The sequence below is a fragment of the Ursus americanus genome, chromosome X (genome assembly GCF_024610735.1).
Source record: "Ursus americanus isolate L20-20 chromosome X, mUrsAme1.1.p, whole genome shotgun sequence".
Lineage (NCBI taxonomy): Eukaryota > Metazoa > Chordata > Mammalia > Carnivora > Ursidae > Ursus > Ursus americanus.
The window spans coordinates 48,828,370-48,850,921 of NC_142164.1; the positions used below are offsets into that span (position 1 = coordinate 48,828,370).

Consider the following 22,552-nt stretch of genomic DNA (forward strand, 5'->3'; position numbering starts at 1 on the left):
ACCAAACCAAACCAAACAAAAACCAAAAACCAAAACCAACAAGAGTTTTCCTGGAAGATATAAATTACCCTTCTGCCTTTTCTGGACTTTGAAGTTGTGCAAACATTTCTATACTACACTGGCAAGAAGGGCTAAAGAATACTTTAAGAAAATCTTATGATTCCCACAGGTATGTGTGTCTGAATATATTCCATGATTTCCTCCTGACCAGGTCCTTAAAGAAACGGTCCTGTAGGGGCACCTGGGTGGCTCAGTCAGTTGAGCCATCTGCCTGCGGCTCGGGTCATGGTCCTGGGGTCCTGAGATGGGGTCCTGTCCGGGCTCCCTGCTGAGCGGGGAGTCTGCTGCTCCCTTTCCCTCTGCCCCCAACCCTTGCTTGTGCTCTCTCTCTCAAAAAATCTTAAAAAAAAAAAAAAAACAGGAACACTCTTGTACTTCTGTTCAGTTGAAGCTTCTCCTTCTAAAATGTTCTTACATCCTGTCTTTATACTTCAGTTTATGCCTTTTCACTCATCCTTAATATTATCATAGGCAGACAACATTGAATGTATTATCTTAACTTTATTTAATAAGTAAGTATGCATTACATATAGGTTGCAAATCATTCTTGGTCCTGTGAAGAGGCAGGTGGTTAATCTGAAGCAAAATGAGAGCATGAATCCACAGTTCTATTGCTACTGAAATACTTCTTCTGGGTGTCTTGTATGGGTACAGTCTCCCTCAATACCCATTCAAAGCAGGCTTTGCTGTCACCTCTCCCTTCAGCTGAGGGATTCACAATATCTAAAGTCAGCTTGTAAAGAACCTTTCTGTATCAGAGGTAGTTTTATGCCTGCATTATGAAGACATCTCGTCAAAGATTCCACAAAAGGAGCAGAAGGGAAACACCAGAGCTCAGAGTTGGAACCAATTATTTTTTTCAAGCTAAGCGTTGGCCATAGTAGCAAAAGTACAACCAAATTTTGGAATAGCCTGTTCAGCTATTTAACATCAAAACATGCAGTAGCCTGTACAAACAATAGCTTTTAGAGGAAACCTTGAGTTTGGTTTAAGCACCAAGAACACATTTTAAAAAGTGAAAAGTACATTTATGTGCAGTGACTAGTGTAGTGAGCTAAACGATGGCTTCCCCCAGATATGACCATGTTCTAATTCCTGGAACCTGTGATGTTACGTTATTTGGAAAAAGGGTCTTTACAGATCTAATTCAGTTAAGAATATTGAGATGAGGAGATTTTTATGGATTAACCAGCTGGGTCCTAAATGCCACAACAAATGTTCTTATAAGAGAGAGGCAGAGGTAGATTCGATATACAGAAGGAAAAGAAATGTGAAAACAGAGCAGAGAGAGATTTGGCCACAAGCCAAGGAAAGAATGACAGTCACAAGAAACTGGAAGAGACTAGGACCAGATTTTCTTCTGGAGTTTCCAGAGGGAGTACAGACCTGACAAGACCCCAATTTAGGACTTTAGGCCCCCCCCCCCAAATAAAAGAATAAATTTCTGTTGTGTTAAGCTACCATGTTTTGTATATTGTTACAGCAGCCACAGGAACCTAACACAGAATTTGGTAACAAGAATTAAGGTACTCCTATAATGAATAACTAAAAATGTGGAAGTGGCTTTGGAGTAAATAACGGGTAGAGGCTGGAAGAATTGTGATGCATTTGATAGAAAAAAACATACACTGCTGTTGGAAATATGAATGTTAAAGGTGCTTCTGGTGAGCTCAGAAGGAACTGAGGAACATTTTACTGGAACCTAGGGGGAAGGTGATTCTTGTTATATAGTGGCAAAGAGCTTATCTGAATTGTTTCCAACAGTTGTGTGGAAAGTAGATTTGTAAGTGATGAACTTGGATAAGCTGAGATTTCCAAGCGAAGTGTTGGAGGTAGGGCCTATTTTCTTTTTGAGCTTATAGTAAAATACAAGAGGAAAGAGGTAAATTGAGGAAGTAATTGTTAGCAGAAAGGAACTAGCACTTGATAATTCAGGAAATTCTGAGCCTATTCAGATTGCAAAAGATGCTAAAATTAGCTGATGCACTATTAGGATAGTGTGCTCTGGAGATAAAACCAACCTCTGGCTAGTGTTGAAGAGATTAGTCCTTGACTCATGGATCCGCTCAACCATCTCAACAGAAGCCAAGAATAGAGATGGCATTATCCAGCGAAGATCTGTGAGGACTAAATGTTGAATCAATTTGACATACACGGAGGTCCACAAAGTTTTTGAGAAACAGTTCGGGCTTGGCCTGAAAAGGATTGAGATAGGACAAAATGAGAGAAGGTTGTCAGACTGCCGAAGTTTTACACGCAAGAAAGAGGATGATAAAGCTGCAAACATGTGCTACCCTTCAATATAAAGGGTCATTCTCCGAGTGGAACTGCAGGTACAGAGGCAGGGGAGCAGAGGCATAAACGCAAACCATGGGCACAGAGATGGAGACTTGATCCATGGGCCAAGAGGCCAGAACTGCAGGCTTAAAGGATGGAGTCCTGAAACAAGTAGGATTGTCAGGCCAAGAAACCTAAGGGGATTTTGCCTGGTTGAATTTTGAAGGTCATCAGGCCATGTGACTTCTTTCTACTTCCATTTGCCCTGTTTCGAAATAGGACTGTCTATAACTATTGCCCTATGTCTGTTCCACCATTGTATTTTGGAAGAAGATAACGTGTTCTGCTTCATTGACTCACATTTGGAGAGGAATTTTGCCCCAGGATTTTCATCTATACCTGATTTAGATGATCTAGACGATGAGATTTGGGACTATCGAACTGATGATGTTTGGATGAGCTTTTAGATTTAGAGTTGATGCTGTAATGGGTTGAGACTTTTGGGAACGTTGAGATGGGGTGAATATATTTTGCACATGGGACAGATACAAATTTGGGGGGCCAGAGGGCAGACTGTATTGGGCTGGGGTGCCTCCAAAAAGGTATGTCCACATCCTAACTCCCAGAACCTGTGAATGTTACCTTATTAGGAAAAAGGATCTTATAAGAGAGGCACAGGAAGATTAGCTACACAGAGGAGAGAGTGATTTGAAGATGGAGCAGAGACGGATGTAGCCATAGCCCAAGGAAAGCCAATAGCCACTACATGCTGGAAGAGGCAAGGGAAGATTTTCCTCTAGAGACTTTGGAGGGAGCACAGCCCTTCATTTTGGACATTTTGCCACAGGGACCATGAGGGAATACATTTCTCATGTGTTAAGCCGCCAAGTTTGTGGTACTTTGTTACAGCAGCCAAAGGAAACTAATGCAACTAGTAAACATTTTAAGGATTTTGTATTTTAAAAAATCATTCTGAAGAAAATCTGCATAAACTGGTGCTTCTCACTGTGGCAGTAATAAACCCAACAAAAGACTTTAGTGTAATTTGGTTCTATACTAAAAATGTTACTATGTGCTTTTTCTGGTGATAATTTTCAATCTCAAACAAAACTGCAAATGGCTAAAGCAGGACCATTATAAATCTGGGAAGTAAATCCTTTAACTCAATTATTGGAACTTCACGAAAGACCCTGAAAGGCTCCATACTGTTTGTGAAAACCATGTGGAATTTCTCTAAATACAAATATATAATTTATCAATAATAGTATTTCATTCATTTTTTTCACAAACTAAAAAATAAGGCAAGTTCACATCTCGAAGAGGTGATACGCATCAGTATTTTTATCCTGACCATCTTTTTTTTCTCCTGACCATCCTGATAATATGGCATGGCAAATGCCCCTAAATTTTAGTCAGGGTTACTATTTCAATATACCATTTTCCTACAGCCTGAAAGGCTACCAAAGGACTCAGGCCATACCATGAAGATTTCAGAAAAGATTTTGTGAAGTCAAAAATACACACATTAATTATTTACATAAATTTGAGTATCTTTGCTGTTGTTAAGAAAAAGTGTATGAAATTGATATGTCCCTCAAACTTGTTTATGTATGCATATGTGTGCGTGTCAAGATAGGATAAAACTGCAAAATCTCAGATACCGTTATTCTTTTTGATTTCTCTATTGTAGCAGCTTCAGAGATTTTTAAAATATCATACCCAAGTAAGAATGCACTGGAGGAAAAGGTAGCAATTTGAATCATTATACATCTATATAAAGGAGACTGAATTATTGGTCACTTGTTTACATTATTTCAATTGGTGACTTGCCAAACCAGTCGTTTGTTCTTTCTGAGTATCTGTAATGTGCTTTGGAGAAGTAGAAATAGGATCTTCTATATAAGAAATATACATATAAGAATTTTTTTTACAGTAATGACAATCATCTGCATGGATTAGTTTTAAAATTATACTCCAGAGCAGTTATACTACATTATTTCAATGCATATTTTAAAGTAATAGACAAGTAAGTTAAGTATAACTTCTATGCCTTCATCTATTTCAGAAAAATGTAAAGCATGTTTTTTCTCCTAGGGTTGTTTTGGCAGCATCATTTTAATTTGTTAATATAAGGTAAGGAAGTATGATGATGATTGAGAAGTTCACTTAGTCACTGGGATGTGGAATTACTGTAGCAAGAGATATAAACATATACACATATATACACACACATACATATAATTTTTTTTCTTCTTCAGCCCACCAAGGAAGAATAGGAAAGGGGAGTAGAAAGGCAGGTAAAACAGTTGCCCTTTCAGACAGTTTTCTGCTGCCTGCAGAGAGAGATCTTTTCCTCTCAGGTCTTTTAGAAACTCTATTCCCTGCTTTCATGGGGGACATGGGAGAAAGAAGCAATAGAAGAAATAAACCACAGAGAACAGGAATCAATATTTACGTTTTAAAAATCTTAATAAAGGTAACAGAATTTTCAGGTTCATCCCAGAATAAACATTAAATGTGAGGTTTTTCTCAAAAAATAGTCATATGAAGTATTTGTATAAAGTAGATATATGTGCATAATTAGAAAATACCTCTTAAAATGAAGTTTAAATCACTTTCTCTAACTGCTTCTGTTAAACTCTGGTTTATTTTTAGCAATGATAAGTGCCTGCAACATCATGCTGAAACTCTAGATTAATGATAAGTTTAATTTCAGCCAAAGCAGATGACTCCATCAGCTTTCACTTGAGATAAGATTCTAAATAAATTCATGGGGTTGAAGCAGTACTTTTTTTTAGCTTCCAAAATGGCTTCTCTTACAGAGTACCTCTCCAAATAATTAATACACACATTTTCATTGGCCTTTTCTTTTTCTATGTAACAGGAATCAGAAGCAGACATTGAATAATTCTTTCTTTCTATCCCTTTCTTTTCCTTTTTTTTTGGGGGGGTGACCTGCAAATTTGATTAACATTGTAATTTTTTGACAAAATGAATGTTTTTGAATTTCTTATACATTTCATCATTACCATCAGGTCACACACAATAACAAATAATACACATCTTTACACTAAAATGGAACACATGTTTTATAATCCTTGTAATTGTGTTTGTATTAGTATAATTGTGAGAGGCATCTTGCAATAGCTTTACAAATACAAATACATGCTATTTCACCCAGCTTAGCTTGATCCTTGCAGAAATGCACTAATTTCTTCTCTATCCCTTGAGGGGATATTTTGTTCTTCTCAAAATGTTATGATTTTGTTTACTTAAATACTGTCATATTCTTTGGCATCAGGATTCACTTAGATGAGATAGCTCCATTGTGGCGAGAGCGGGACCTTTCCAAAGGTACTCGTCTGTTATCTGTAAGACAAAGAGAAAAAGAACTAAAACACATGAGCTTTAGATCTTGGCTATTATACAATGTCGGGTCAAGAGAGGTTTTCAAATTGTCCTGAAAATCACTTCAAATGAATATGTAAATAAGTAACAAAGAGCCCAGATCTGAGGAGTTCATGCTGCAGCTCCCAGGCTGAGTTCAAGAGTCCTGCAATCAGCAATAAATAACTTTTCTTGGTAAGTGAAATCAGAGTGATGAAAGAAATGGAAGAATTCTCTCAAGCACAGTCCCCTTGGAAACTGCAGGTGACAACAAAATTCCTTGGTAAAGATGTCAAATTGAAAGGATCTATGTATGTACAGTACCTTTTGTCGGAAAGCACTTCTATTTTCAATTCCCCACGAGTTTTCTTTTTTTCCCCCATGAGTTTTCAATCTGTATATGGGCTACCTCTAGAGGACACCAGGGTAGGCAGAGCAGAAAAGAATTTTTATTTTTTTAACCATGATGGCAATACGTGCCAATCCAACGAGCTACTGAATCTTTGCCTGACTGTATGATGTAAACATATTCAATATATTATATAAGTCGTTATGGGCATGAATAATGAATAGGTCCTATTCCCCTCACCCATCACAGGAAGAATAATCGCTGTAGAGATAATTGTTGGCACAAAGCCTGGAAAGCAAAGTTTAAAAGCACTGATAGTTGCTCAAAATACTTTTACCTTTAATAGAAAAAAGGTTCACGGCTCTGCATTGTGATGATCACTACTATGTTATTATCACCTCTGTTTTATGCTCAACTTAAATGCAATTGATGTGGGTGAAAATCCCTTTCTGACAAAAGCATAATATACTTAGATTCTCTATTTAAAATGAGACTAGGTCCCTCGAAATAATGACAACCATCAGCACTTACAGCACTTACATAATGCTAACACTTCACACTTGTTAATTTGCTAATTCACTCAACATCCCTGGGAGATAAGTCTATTTCATTCTACCCTATTATTTCTGCTTTAGTGATGAAGGTTACACAGCAAACCAGTAGTATGATGGGGGATTATAATGCAAAGTTAATGCCTAAATATCAGGACTCCTTTGTTCAGAGATAGATGTTGCTCCTGACCACATCCTCCCTGAAATGCTGATGCCCAAAGAACACATCTTGCCTGTCTCATGAGAAGGATGGACTATGAGAAGTGCTGAGGTTTGCTGTGGTACCTTTCTGCCCTGTGCTAGTGTCTATGGACTGATTCCTGGTAGTCTGTAGTTAGTACACAGAACAAAGCTAACTGGCTTCTATGACCTTGGCCTTGTTAATACCACATATGACTGCACTGAGCCAACCAGCCATAAGCTTGAAGTGCATTATAAATGTAATAGTATCACTGAGAGGTGAGAAAGAAAGGCATTTTCTCTGTTCAGAGATATATCTGAGTGAAGGATTATTTGGGTATTCTTTTAAAGATACCATTAAAAAAACTCATTATTTAGTTTGTGATATAGGTCACAATTTCAGCAAAAAATGTGAAGATAACATTCCTAGATAAAGGGCTTATTACTTAGATGTCACTAGTTTGCATACAGATTGGTTTGGGACTTCTTAGAAAACATTGAAAATGAGATTATAATATAATGGTTACCCATGCTTTGCTAGTATTTAAACATTCAGTGTTAAAAGCCATCAGATACAAGAATGATGGTACCATTCTCAGAGGATTGTCCCAGCTCAAAAAAGGGCTTGTGCCTTGGTGGTCCTACACACTAAAGTCAATTGGCATTGCACTCAGGAATGCCACTGGCTTCCCATACCATCACTCACAGCCCACTAGATTTAAGACAAGTACCACATTAAAAAACCCAGACTCATAGCATTAAATGATGTGGTGTCAGGATTCACTTATTGGTAGCATTTGGTATGAGAAAATACAATTTCAGGTGAAAATGAACTGAGTAAAGGACACTGAGGCAAGGATAGTGGAAGACAGGATAAAAACTGGTTCAGGGCCCAAATCTAGCTCTTGGCACACACAAGAGAGAATTATTCTACATTTCCTCCCTCTCTTCCTTCTCTCTCTCTATATATTTTTGGTAAAGAACTGATCCCTATGTTAATGAGATAATTATAAGAGGAAGCAATTCTGGAAAGGTTACCACGTATTTTTGAAATGTCAATGTACAAACTTATTTATGGAAAAAAAATGCCATTAGAAACAATGGCTACAACGACTAACCTGGATTTTGTAATCAAATTACAATTTTCTGCATTTATATTAAAACTATAGTTTAGGTGCAGAATGTACTCTAGATTTGTATGGATCAGGCAGAAAAGTGCACTTCAGAAGATAACATGTTTATAAATATATACGATATGAATATATATATTCATCTTTTTTCACACTCTTAATAGCTTGCAATCTAATGATGGAAACTTCTCATGCTCAAATTCATCTCTTCTTTGAGGCAAAGATTGAAAATCAGTGAATTGGTTGAAATAAAAGTCCTATAATTATAGTATTAGATACTAAAGGGGTAAAAATCTGGTGTGACCCTGATAAGGTAAGGGCACAAAGTTGATATCAAATTTATGAGAAAGCAAATATTACATATTATTGCTGCCAGAGGTGATAAAGTAATTTGGGTGATTTGAGAGTGACTGTATTTCCTATTTGGAGATGTAGATGGAGGAAGTGGATGCTCATGTGATGATTTGAGAGTTGTAGAAGACCCAGACTGAACAAAATTCACTTTTTTAAAAGGTTTTATTTATTTGAGAGAGAGAGAGCACATGTGAGAGACAGTGCACAAGAGAGAGCATGGGCGGTGGGGTGGGGGGCGCTGGGTAGAGGAGGGAGAGGTTGAGAGGCAGGCTCCCCGCTGAGCAGGGAGCCCTGTGTGGGGCTCCATCCCAGGACCCTGGGATCATGACCTGAGCCAAAGGCAGATGCTTAAGCGACTGAGCCACCCAGGCGCCCCCAAATTCACTTTTATAACTAGTCTTATTCTCCCAACACTACTGATACTAGAATAGTTTGGATGGCAAAAATAAGGGCCTCTCCTCTGAAAAGTCAATAGTTTAAAACATATGTACTCACCTGAGATGACGTGGAGGGCTTTGTTAACAAACAGTGCCTTCCCTTTCCGATTTGCCTGTTGTCTTTTTAGAAACCAAAGAAAGGAAAAAGTAGGAGGCATCTGTCTATGTATACTTGTTGGGGATATTGTGCAATGAGATACAGGAAAACACATTTTGTTAGAGGATGGGGGAATATGATTTGTCATACTCTTTCTCTGCTTTCATTTTCTTAATGTATGAGGTAACGTATGATAGGAAATAAGAAAGCCTACAGTGTCTAATATATCCTCATGATCTAAGAATTAAGAAATTCTATTGTTTGTAAAAAACAACAACTAACAAAGCAGTAAAGCCTGAGATGTCAGTCCCAAGATGTACCTTCCAAATCCACCAGAGTTGGGTATTCTCTTTGATCATCAAAGGCTTGTCTTTGAAATATGCCCCATATGAAGGTGAAGATTCTGATATTACAGAGAGTGTCTGGTCATAATGGAAGTTGGAGAGGGCCATAGTTATATAAAAATGTGCATTCTATGGAGGACGGGTGGTCAAAAATAAAACACTATTCCAATCTGTCACAAAAAGAGAATATGAATACATGGCCCAGCTTTAACATGCTTCCACACATTCTGAGTATCAGGTTAACCAGTTCAAACCAATGTCAAGGTTTCTCCACTGTCCTAACAGCAATAATCTTTATGCTTTTTCTGAATATAAACTGATTTGACATTCATCTCAAAACCTTCCCTACTGAGTTCTACATTAGTAAATGGATTAAACCCATTACTGTATTGATCTAAAATTCATTCATGCAATCATTTATTCAGCAACTATGTACAAAGCACATCATCCAAGAAATACCTGAACGTTCCAAAGTTTCAGACCAATAGCTAAATTTACATCACTAATTTCCTTCTTACTGAAAACTTTGTCAAGTGAAATAACTGAGGAATAAACATATTATAGATAAAGCTTAGCCAAACACTATGTGAGACAGAAAAAGTACTCAAGCCTATGGTATGTAACCTGAAAATGTACAATTAATCCTTCACAAAGTCAGTGTATGCCAAAGGTACAAGGAAATATCTTGTATACATCAAAAGTAGGACAAGTTGAGATTGAAAAACTGTGATAGGAAGGCCACAATCATTATTTACTTTGCTTCAGATTAGGAATCTATCTGTTGTCTATGGAACAACACTTTCCTTCCTGGTACTCATAGGCATGTAGATGTATCAATGGTAAGCTAACATAATGCACTTTATCCTCCCAGCAGAGTAACATAAAATAAATGTGTTTGGTATATACTGTATATTGTATTACAAAATATCCAATTTTAATGCGAGAAAACAAAGTAAAAGAAAACCTCTGTGATTTACTATGCACTTTGTTTTCCCCAAAGCTCTTAAAAAGTAATGGTGTGGTAGATTGACTATCAATGGGTAGGCATTATTTCCAACACATAGAGCAGAGGACTGGGTTTATGCAGCTTAGGCTAAGAAAACCAAGAAAACTAAAGGTGCTTCAGGAAATGTCTATTGGGTAGATGTTTGCTTTCCAAACACTGATGAAAGAAAGATAATTCATCTTAGACCGTAATACTAAAATTGTCTCATATAAACGTACATTTTTCCTCTTATGTCCCATGATTCTAAAGCTGTTTGGTTTGTTTTTCTCCGTGATGTTTGGGATCCTAAATTGATAAAATTTCTCACTTGCTAGAATTGACTGGAAGGTAACAGCTGAATTAGGCTTGGGCCTAATCTCTTGGTGGAGGACAGCCAACTGACCCATTAGTTGACCAGATTTGTTCTCTTCACTCTTACCAGAACAGTGATAGTGTCTTTAAAATACATACTTTTCTGAGAGACAGAGAGTGAGCACGTGCACGCACGCGTGTGCACACACACACACATACACGAGTGGGAGGGAGGGGCAGAGGGAGAGAGAGAATTTTAAGCAGGCTCCATGTCCAATGGGGAGCCCAACGAGGGGCTTGATCTCATGACCCTGAGCTTGATTTCATGACCCTGAGATCATGACCTGAGCAGAAACCAAGAGTCAGATGCTTAACCAACTGAGCCACCCAGGCACCCCAAGATATGTATATATTTTGAACTTAAACCATATGTGCAATTTGGTATTCTATATTTTCACTTAACATTTTATTGTAGAAATTTTCCATGCCATTAAACTCCTGAAACATGATATTGAAAACCTGATTTTTAATGGCCATATAATCTTCTTTTTATTTTATATAAATACACTGCAATTTGGTTAACCATTTCTCTACTGCTGGATGTTTAAGTTGTTCCCATTTTTTTTCTATTATAAAAGCCTCACCATGAACATCCTTATATCTTTATATATACCATGTATGGAAGTGGCTTTGTTAAGTATGCAAAATTAAGTCCAAATTGAATTCCAGAGTAGTTGTATTAATTTAAATCCAATTGGCAGTAAGTACATTAATTTGTGCTATCACATTGTTGAGTATTAATCTTTTTAAAATGTGCTAATATGAAAAGTGATTAATGGTATCTGATTTGTTCTTTTTGCATTTCTTCAAATCCTTGTAAAGTGGAATTTTCCATATGTTATTATCTATATATCTTCCTTTAAATGCTGGCCAGGTCCCTTGGCCATTAATCTCCTGGGGTCTTAGGTTTTGGTTTTGTTTTTATTCCGGAATCTACATATTAAAGATAGTAACCAATTTAAATATTTGTTAGAACTTTTTCTTAGTTTGTTGATTACCTAGTTTGTGTTGTGGGTTTTTAGAAATATGTTTTTTTTTCCCCATTATACTTGATTTTTTAATTTTTATTATTGAATTATAGTTGACACACGATGTTAAATGTCTGAGGTGTACAACACAGTGACTAGACAATTCTATACACTATGCAGTGCCAACCATGATAAGTGTAGTTACCATCTATCACCATACAATGTTACTGCAATATTATTGACTATATTTCCTATGCTGTATCTTTCACCCCCCTGACTTATTTTATAACTGGAAGTTTGTACCTCTTAATACTCTTCCCTTTTCTGCCCATCTCCCTACTGCCCTCTGCTCTGGAAACACCAGTTTGTCCTCTGTATTTATGAGTTTGTTTCATTCTGCTTTTTGTTGTTCATTTATTTTGTTTTTAGATTCCACATATAAGCGAAATCACATGGTATTCGTCTTTGTCTGACTTATTTTACTTAGTGTAATACCCTCTAGGTCCACCTATGTTGTCACAAATGGTGGGTTTTCATTCTTTTATGGCTAATATTCCATTGTGTGTGTGTGTGTGTGTGTATCTTCTTTCTCCATTCATCAGTTGATGCATACTTAGGTTGCTTCCGTATCTTGCTGTTGTAAATAATGCTGCAATAAACATAGGGGCTTATATTTTTTCAAATTAGTGTTTTCTCTTTCTTCGTGTAAATTCTCAGTAGTGAAATTATTGAACTGTATGGTACATGCAAATCAGGACCACAGTGTGATATGACCTAACACCAGTCACAATGGCTAGTATAAAAAAAGACGAGGAATAACAAGTGTTCGTGAGGATGTGAGAAAAGGGAACCCTTACGCACTGTTGGTGGAAATGTAAGTTGGTATAGCCATTATGGAAGACAGTATGGAGGTTCCTTTAAAAATGAAAAAAAAAAAAAAAGAAGAACTGCTTATCTTTTCTTTTAGGGGTTTTACGGTTTCAGGTTTGACATTTAAGTTTTCAATTTTGACTTTATATTTTTGTATGGTGCAAGAAAGTGGTCCAGTTTCATTCTTTTGCATGTTGTTGACCAGTTTCCCAAACACGGTTTTTGAAGAGACCGTCTTTTTCCCATTGCATGTTCTTGCCTCTTTTGTCATTAGTTAACTGACCATATAAGCGTAGGTATATTTCTGAGCTCTCTATTCTGTTTTATTGATCTACATGTCTATTTTTGTACCAGTACCATACTGTTTTGATTACTATGGCTTTGTAGTATAGTTTGAAATCTGGAATTGTAATACCTCCAGCTTCATTTTTCTTTTTCAAGCCTGTCATGGCTATTTGGGGTCTTTTGTGATTCCTTACAAACTTTAGGATTATTTGTTCTAGTTCTGTGAAAAAAATGCTACTGGTTATTTGATAGGGATTATATTGAATCTGTAGATTGCTATGGGCAGTATCAACATTTTTAAAATATTGGTTCTTCCAATCCATGAGCATAGAATATCTTTCCATTGTTTGTGTTGTCTTCAATTTCTTTCATCAATGTTTTATAGATTTCAAAGTACAGGTCTTTCACCTTGGTTAAATTTATTCCTCAGTGTTCTTTCTGGTTCAGTTGTAAATGGGATTGTTTTCTTAATTTCTCTTTCTGCTTTGTTATTACTGAAGAGAAATGCAATAGATTTCAGAGTGCCTGGGTGGCTCAGTCGGTTGAGTGCCCAACTCTCAGTTTTTGCTCAGGTCAAGACCTCATGGGTCGTGAGACAGAGCATCAAGTCGGGCTCGATGCTCAGTGGGGAGTATGCTTGAAGATTCTCTCCCTCTGCCCCTACCCCTGGTCACGCTCTCTCTCTCTAAAATAAATAAATAAATCTAAAAAAAAAAAGATTTGGATTTCTATATATTAATTTTGCATCCTGCAAATTCATCAAATTTATTTCTTATCTAATAGTTTTCTGGTGAAATCTTTAGAGCTGTCTCTCTATATAGTAATATGTCATCTGCAAATAATGATAGTTTTACTAATTCCTTACCAATTTGGAAGTATTTTATTTATTTCTTTTTTTTGTATGATTGCTGCAGCTAGGATTTCCAGTAGTATGTTGAATATAAGTGACCACAGTAGACACCCTTGTCTTGTTTCTGATATTAGAGGAAAAGCTTTCAGTTTTTCACCATTGGGTATGATGTTCATTATGCATTTCTCAGATATGGTCATTATGTTGACATATGTTCCCTCTAACCCTACTTTGTTGAGATTTTTTTTATCATGAACAGTTGTTGAATTTTGTTAAATGCTTTTTCTGCATCTCTTGACATAATCATATGGTCTTATCCTTTCTCTTGTTAATGTGATACATTACATTGATTGATTTGTGGATATTGAACCATCCTTGTATCACTAGATAAATCCTACTTGATCGTGGAGAATATTTTTTTAAGTATATTGTTGAATCTGATTTGCTAACATTTTGTTGAGGACTTTTGAATCTATGTTCATCAGGAATATTGGCCTGTAAGTATTTTTGCAGTGTCTTTGTCAGGTTTTGGCATAAGGGTAATGTGGGCCTTGAAGAATATATTTGGATGCCTTCCTTCCTCTTCTATTTTTTGGAATAGCTTGAATGTTTGATAGAATTCACCTGTGGAGACATCTGGTCCTGGACTTTTTTTGTTGCACACTTTTTAAATTAATGATTTATTTTTATTATCAGTCTGTTCAGATTTTTCTATTTCTTCCTCATTCAGTTATGGAAGATTGTATGTTTCTAGGAATTTATCCATTTCTTCTCGGTTGTCCCATTTGTTGGCATATGATTTTTTGTAGTAGTCCCTTATAATCCTTTGTATTTCTGTGGTGTTCATTGTCACTTCTCTTTCATTTCTGATTTTACTTGAGTCTTTTATCTTTTTCTTGATGTGTCTGGCTAAAGGTTTATCAGTCTTTTTTATCTTTTCAAAGAACAGCTCTTGGTTTCATTGATCTTTTAAATTTAAAATTTTTTACTTTATATTTCATTTATTTCCACTCTAATTTTATTGTTTTCTTCCTTCTAAGTTTGGGTTTTGTTTGTTCTTCTTTTTCTATTTCCTTTAGATACCAGGTTGGATTATTTATTTGAGATTTTTCTGATTTTTGAGGTAGGTTTGTATTGCTATAAAATTCCCTCTTAGAATGGCTTTGGGTGTCCCAAATATTTTGGACTGTTGTGTTTTCATTTTCATTTGTTCCCATGTATTTTTTTATTTCCTCTTTGATTTCTTGGTTGACCCACTGATTGTTTAGTAGCATGTTGTTTAGCCTCCGTAAGTTTGGATATTTTCCAGTTTTTCCTTGTAATTGATTTCTAGTTTCATATGTTGTGGTCAGAAAAGACCCTTGATATGATTTGAATATTCTTAAATTTATTGAGACTTGTTTTGTGGCCTAACATGTGATCTATCCCGGAGAATGTTGCATGTACACTTGAAAGGAATGTGTATTCTGCTGTTTTTGGGTGGAATGTTCTGTGTATATCTGGTAAGTACATCTGGTCTGATGTTGTTCAAAGCTACTGTTCCCTTATTGATTTTCTGTCTGGATGATCTATCCATTGATGTAAATGGGATGTTTAATAAGTCCCCTATTATTATTGTATTACTTTCAATTTCTCTATGTCTATTAATAATTGCTTTATGGACTTAGGTGCTCCTATGTTGGGTGTATTGATATTTACAATTGTTATATCCTCTTGTTGGATTGACCTCTTTACCATTATGTAATGTCCATCTTTGTCTCTTCTTCCAGTCTTTGTTTTAAATTCTGTTTCGTCTGATATAAGTATTAATACCCCATTTTTTCACTTTCATTTGCATGAAAGATTTTTCTCTATCCTGTCACTTTCAGTCTGTATATGTCTTTAGGTCTGAAGTGAGTCTATTGTAGGTAGCATATAAATAAGTGGGTTTTTTGGTATCCATTCTTTCACCCTATGTCTTTTGATTGGAGCATTTAAATCATTTATATTTAAAATAATTATAGATAGTTACATACTATTGCCCTTTTGTTAATTGTTGTCTGATTGTTTTTGAATTTCTTCCCTGTTCCTTTCTTCTCTTGCTTTCTTCCCTTGTGATTGATGACTTTCTGTAGTCTTATGCTTGGATTCCTCTTTCTCTCTTTCTCTCTTTTGTACCTACTATAGGTTTTTGGTTATCATGAGGCTCATTTATAACATCTTAAGTATATAGCGTTCTATATTAAGTTGTTGGTTGCTTAAGTTAAAACACATTCTAAAAGCATTACATTTTTACTTCCCCCTTCATGTTTTGTGTATATGTCATATTTTATATCTTTTTATTTGTGAGTCCCTTAACTATTTTTTAGATAAAATTAATTTTACTATGTTTGTCTTTTAGCCTTTATGCCAGCTTTATAAGTGATTGATACCTTTACTCTATGTTTGCTTATACTCATGAAATTTTTTCCTTTCATAATTTTCTTCTAATTATGGCCTTTCTCTCTTGAAGAAGTCCCTTTAACGTTTCTTGTAAAGCCAATTTAGTGGTGATGAAATCTCAGCTTTGTTTGTCTGAGAAACTTGCCCTCCTTCAATTCTGAATGATAACCTTGCCAGGTAGAGCTTTCTTGCCTGCAGGTTTTTACCTTTTAGCACTTTGGATATATCATACCATTCTCTTCTGGCCTGCAGAGTTTCTACTGAAAAATCAGCTATATGGGACTTCCCTTAAAGCAACTTAGTTGCTTTTTCTTGCTGCTTTTAGGATTTCTCTCTTTAGCTTTAATCTTTGATGTTTTCATCGATACATGTCTTAGTGTAGACATTTTTGGGTTCATCTTGTTTGGGGGTTTTCTGTGATTTTTGGACCTGGGATGTCTGTTTCTTTCCCCAGGTAGGGAAGTTTTCAGCTATTATTTCTTTAAATAAGCTTTCTGCCCCTTTTTTCCTCTTATCTCCCTCCAGGACCCACGTAATGCGATTGTTTATACACCTGATGTTGTCCCAGAGTTCCCTTAACCTGTCCTCATTTTTAATTTTTTTAATTTTATTTTTTAAAGATTTTATTTATGTATTTGTCAGAGAGAGACAGCAAGAGAGAGAGAGCTTGCACAAGGAGGGGGAGTGGCAGGCAGAGGGAGAAGCAGGCTCCCCACTGCGCAGGGAGCCCAATGCTGGGCTTGATCCCAGGATCCTGGGACCATGACCTGAGCCAAAGGCAGACACTTAACTGACTGAGCCACCTAGGCACCCCACCTGTCCTCATTTTAAAAAATTATTATTATTATTATTTTGCTGTTCAGCTTGGGTGCTTTCTATTACCCTGTCTTCCAGATCACTGATCTCTTCTTCTGCATATTCCAATCAGCTGTTCATTCCCTCTAGTGTATTTTTCATTTCAGTTATTATATTCTTCAACTCTGATTGGTTCTTTTTAATATTTTTTATCTCTTGAAGTTCTGAGTTCATCCACTCTCCTCTCAAGTCCAGTGAGCATCTTTAGGACCACTACTTTGAACTGTTTATTAGGCAGACTGCTTATCTTCATTTCATGTAGTTATTTTTTTTTTTAAAGTTTTGTCTTGTTCTTTCATATGGAGCATATTTCTCTGTCTCCTCATTTAGTTTGACTTTCTGTGCTTGTTTCTATGAATTACATAGAACAGCTATTTATCTTAGTTTTAAAGGAAGGGCCTTGTGTAGGAACATCTCTATGTGTGCCTGATTGCTTTGGCTGGCTGGGCAGAGCTGTAGGAGGGACTGATTGGGGGGTCTTGGGGCACTATGCACCAGGACCACCCTAGTTGGATGCTGGAGCTGAAGTGGGCTAGCGGTCCCAGGGCTCTCTACATAGAGGGCATCTTGGCAGGACAGCTGGAGCCAAAGCGAGTGTAGGCTGGAGCTCCTGGGGCATTCCTCCCAGGGGGCACCCTGGCAAGATGGCCGGAGTAGAAGCAGGCATAGGCCAGGAGGTCCCAAGATGTTATGTCCAGGTGGCTCCCTGGATGGACAGCAGGAGTGGAGGTGGGAATGGGCTAGGTGGTCTTGGGGTGCTCCATGCAGGGTTATCCTGGTGGAATGGGTGGAGCTTAGGTGGGCAAAGGCCAGGATGTCTTAATGCAACTCCATGCAGGGGGTCCCTGGCTGGGAGGTCCTCAGATGCTGTATGCATGGGGTGTCCTGGCGAGTCCTCTGGAGCTGAATTGGGTGCAGGCCTTTGGTCTCCCAGTATGCGCTTCACTGGGGTCATGTTGGGGGTATGGTTGGGGCTGATGTGGGCTAGGGGCACGGGACTCACTGAGGTGGGAGGCCGGCTAGGGTATCTGGATCTTGTTTCTGTCTGCACTATCAAAGTGGAGAGGAAATGTAAATGGCACTTGCCAGCACCTCTGACCCTGGAGAGAGCATTCCAGCAGCTTCCCTGCCATTTGGCAGATGCTCTAGGGCCAGCTCCTTTATATTCTAGTTTCCCTTTTAAACTGTAGCTTTTATACTGTGCCCCAGAGTGGAGGAATCCTCTCCTAGTCCCTCAGTACTATCCCTCCCCACTGCAGTTTGCAGCATCAGGGGTGGGGTTCTCATGATTACCATGCCTCCATCTCTCCTGCCATTCTCTATGTGGTCCCTCTGTCTTTTGTTGTGCATAAGTTGTTCAGTCAGGCTGCAGTTTTTCAGGAGGAATTGCTCTATATGTAGGTGTAAATTCAGTGTGTCTATGCAGGAGGTGAGGTGAGTTCAGGGTCTTCCAATATAACTGTCAGACTGAACTCATTTTTATTCTTTTTATGTAGCTAAATCTATTGATCTTTTACACTGTGATCTGTTCCTTTATTTTTCAGTTTAGAAAGTCGTTCTCTAGCTAGAGACATCTGATTAACATTCAACTGTCTCTTCTTGTTTTGTAAGGTCTGTTTTTTTTCACATTTATCTATTTAAACGATCTAGAATTTATTTTGTTGTACAATGTCAGGTAAGTTTCCATATTGATTTCTCGTTTTCTTTCTTTGTTTTTTCTTGCAGAGAGAAAATGGGTTGTCCCAGAACCCTTTGTTGAATAATCATGAATTTCTACACTGATTCATGATACCTCTTTTCATATGTTAAATTATTATACTAGTGTACATTTCTGTTCCATTGACCTAAACATCTTTTCAACTATGTTTGTGCCAATACCATCTGATTTCTTTCATAACATATTTTAATATCTGGTGGAGATAATCTTCCATAATTTATATTTTCATTTCAAACTTGTATTTTTAGGAAACATTTTGGAACTCTACATCATGTTATAATCACACATCTTGAAAACAACACAGCTTGAAATATTAATCCAATGGGTACTAACTAGTCTATTTTAGTAAGGATAGGCAGATGTCTATTTGTTGAGTGCCAATGAGTCAAGTGACTCTAAAGTCCCTAATGATGTTTTTAAGAGTTCTCTTCAGGTTCCTCATTTTCTTAAAGACTTAATGAGCCTCTTTCCCTGTCTTCTGATCACTTTTTCCAACAGCTGACCACTTTCCTTCTGGAAATACAACACAGGCAAGCACTAAGGAAAAGAGCAAAACCGATTCTATAAGAGATTTTCTAATATGCTTATTCTTATTATTTTTGCCTTGTCAAAAATTTGAATTGGAATTAAGGATATAGTTTTGTTGGCTGTTGATAAAGTCTAGTGCTTCAAGTTTGTAAACCTTATTTTATCATATATTTTATAATATGTTTCACAAATGTGGCTTGCACCAGATACCACCAGCATTGAACTATATCAACTTACTTTATTCCAACAAAATTGTATATATAGGTCACTGTGCAAAAATGGATGTCTAGAAGTCAATCAATTACCTCTACTTAAAAATTAAATAGTTCTAGCCCTATTCTAATCTCACTGATATCATTATGTTCTTGAAGCTAGAATCAGATCATGTTATGTAATCTATATCCTTTATCACATGCAAATAAATCCATGCAAAGAAAACCGAAACCCAGATTACTGTGGTAGTTCATGTTGGGAGAAGAGATGAAAAGCTATTTTAATGAGAATGGTAATGGAAAGCAATAATATTAAAGTAGTTCAGAGGCTACTGTGACTACAGATACACAACTCCTACTAAATGTAATTGGAGTTAAGCACATGTAATGATAACAAAATAGACCCCTAAATGTCTTTCCAATTGGAAAATAAGCAAATGTATTATAGGAAATAGTATGTTTTTGTGTGGAAAACACAGTATTCTAATTGAGATGCACAAATTATTTTCGTATTGATACTGCTCAGGGTATGATGTTGGTATTTTTCCTATGCTTAGGGATATAGATCTGTGAGAGGTAACACCTGTACAAAGAATATGTTTCTTTTTCTCTTCTTAATGCTCAGCATTCATTATGTTATTAAAGGAAAAGTCTCAATAGTTGCAATGGATTTATTAATTCAGTAGCTTGTTATCAGCATGAAACTCTGCTGTGCTAGGGGAAAAACAAATTATATTTTATAATACTGCAGTAGTGAGATTAAATCACTTTTCTATATTTCACTTTCTTCTTATCCTCCCTGCCAGGTAGTAATTCTATTCTCTATCTCTATTATGAACCCCATATTTTGCAAACTATCAAGTCTCGCAGTAATATAAAGGTACATTATCAAACAAACTCAATTATAGCAACTTTAGAAAGATTGAAATATGTGATAAAAGTAAAACCACTGAGTACAATAATATTATTTCAAGGCATTAAAAACTTAATCCATATTAAGCTACAATGTGGAAAATATGCAATACTTACTTTTACCTATCACAAACATGGTATTTTCATAACATGTATAACCAACCTCTTGGGATTTTAAATGACTAGCATTTACATAACTGATAACTTGAGTATTTCAAAGGATTTTACAAAAATGTGACTCAGAAGAAAAAATCAGTATATTGTTCAGTATTTCAACTGCCACAGACCTTGCTATTGATTATCTTTGGACTCAATGTCAAACCTAGTGAATAGATTTTTTAAAAATGTCCTTGGTTTTGGACATTAGCCATGCATTATGTTTGCTTCATTATTAGGAAATGCAACTGGGCTTTAAGACAAATTTTCTTTCTATGAGGTTGAAAGTCTGATAATGATACCTACATATCTGGAAAATATGGGAAAAGGCAACATATAAAAACATGAATAGTGTTAGAAAATAGTTGGAAAAATCCCCAAGCAAATCATATACGTGAAACTTACAGTGAAGAACAAACCAATAGAAACCACACAGATGATAACAGAGCTGCTCAGGTGTCTTTCACAGTGGATTACATATAGCGATTTCTCAAAAACTGTTGATTAAGTAATCATCCAATCTTTAGCAATGAATCAGGAACTGACCCTTCATTTCACCTTATGCTACACAGCTTAACACACAGGGAATATAATTTGCCATTAATATAAAGAAAGGAAAGGAAACCTTTACGCCCTGCCTCCCTCCTTCCCTTCTTTCCATCCACCTACAAATTTTTACTGCATAAACTATCTGCAGAGTACCATAATAGACACTCTTCTAGGTTATTAGAGAAGGATAAATGTACAAACAACTATAACATAAAACTATGTGTCTCTTATAGCATCTATTACAGTTTCAGTATGATGGCAGTTCGGGGCAGAGAAAAACCATAATTCTTCGAGCACCAGAGTTGGGGGCCAGGGAAAACTTTGTCCCGGTTAGGCCTTAAAATGTAGGTGGGATCTTAACAAGAAGAAATAGAAAGATAGCTGTCAATTTTTGATTAGAAAAAATGAGTTCTAGTTTCTTCTATTGCTGACTAGTTAACAAATTTTTTCCTAGTTGGGGGGGGCATGAAAAACAATGGATGTTTGAATCTTTTTTATAAATATTTTTATTTATTTATTTGACAGAGAGAAAGAGCACAAGCACGGGGAGCGGCAGGCAGAGGGAGAGGGAGAAGCAGGCTTTCCGCTGAGCAAGGAGCCAGATGCAGGACTCAATCCCAGAACCCTGGGATCATGACCTGAGCCGAAGGCAGGTGCTTAACAACCAAGCCACCCAGGTGCCCCAAGCAATGGATGTTTAAAGAGGGAATCAGAATGTCTATACGTATTTAATCTTTTTTCTAGGAAAAGGAAGAAAATAATAAAAGGACATATATTGAATTGGCCAGATTTGTAGTGATAGTTGTTTCTATAAACACGTGATTTAAATTTTTATAGTTTTAAAAAACAATCCTGAATGGTTTACAATGACAGCAGTTCTGTTTAGAAAAACAAAACAAAACCTAGGAAGAAAAAAACACCCAGCAGAAATGGGGCTCTCTGGAATCATCTGGTTAAGTTCTGTTTTTGAAGCCTAGATAGCACCAACAAGAGTGGCAGGAGAAGAGCTCATTAAGGCATATACAGATTGCAGTGACCTGGGCCAAGAGTACTTGGCAAGGATGAGAGCTTGAGCAACCATTTGGGTTGGTACAAATAAACTAGCTTTGAAATGACAGTGTGGATACAGGGTCAATTCATTTCTACCATCTGTCATCTCTGTGCCTTTCTACTCCATGTGTGACATAGATGCCTATGACTAAGATTATTAGGTATCAGCCATTTCTCTAACTTTGATTAGATGATGGACAACACTCTGTCATTTTCTGCGGCAGTTGTTTGTGATCTGCCTGGGTTCTATTGCTGATATGCTGACCTAGAATATACTTATCTGTCATCTGCTTTTGTTTCTGAATCACTGTAAGATTATATAAGATTTTTAAAATGTACAACCTATCTCTTGGGTCTGGACTACCTACTTATTGCTGAGGCTGGAAGTTTTAGAGTAGTCAGCCCAACTCTACGGCTTCAGTAGCCCCGGGTACTCTTGGGTTATATAAGCTCACTGGTTTCTATAGTAAGGAGAGAATAGCAGGCTTTCCCCTGCATGACGTCTCTATTTCCCAAAGCACCAGATTACAGAAATATGCCACTGGCTATGATTTTGAGAAGAGAAGATATTAATCTACAACTTACAATTTGCAGGTCTATAAACAGGTGCTTCCTATTAGTTGTGCTCCCCATGTTAGCTTATGCTTAATTACTTA

The 22,552-nt window shown here is 36.8% G+C and overlaps 1 protein-coding gene across 3 annotated transcripts in view; it reads right to left on the reverse strand.

The window, feature by feature from the left end:
• Positions 1 to 541: 541 nt before the first annotated feature.
• DIAPH2 (diaphanous related formin 2) overlaps positions 542 to 22,552 on the reverse strand; it is a 988,957-nt gene continuing 966,946 nt past the window's right edge. For all 3 annotated transcript variants that reach the window (XM_087859798.1, XM_087859797.1, XM_087859796.1), the window contains one exon: positions 542 to 5,706. In XM_087859798.1, the coding sequence (XP_087715924.1) occupies positions 5,642 to 5,706 (65 nt within the window). In that variant the 3' untranslated portion in view covers positions 542 to 5,641. The remainder of the gene's footprint in view (positions 5,707 to 22,552) is intronic.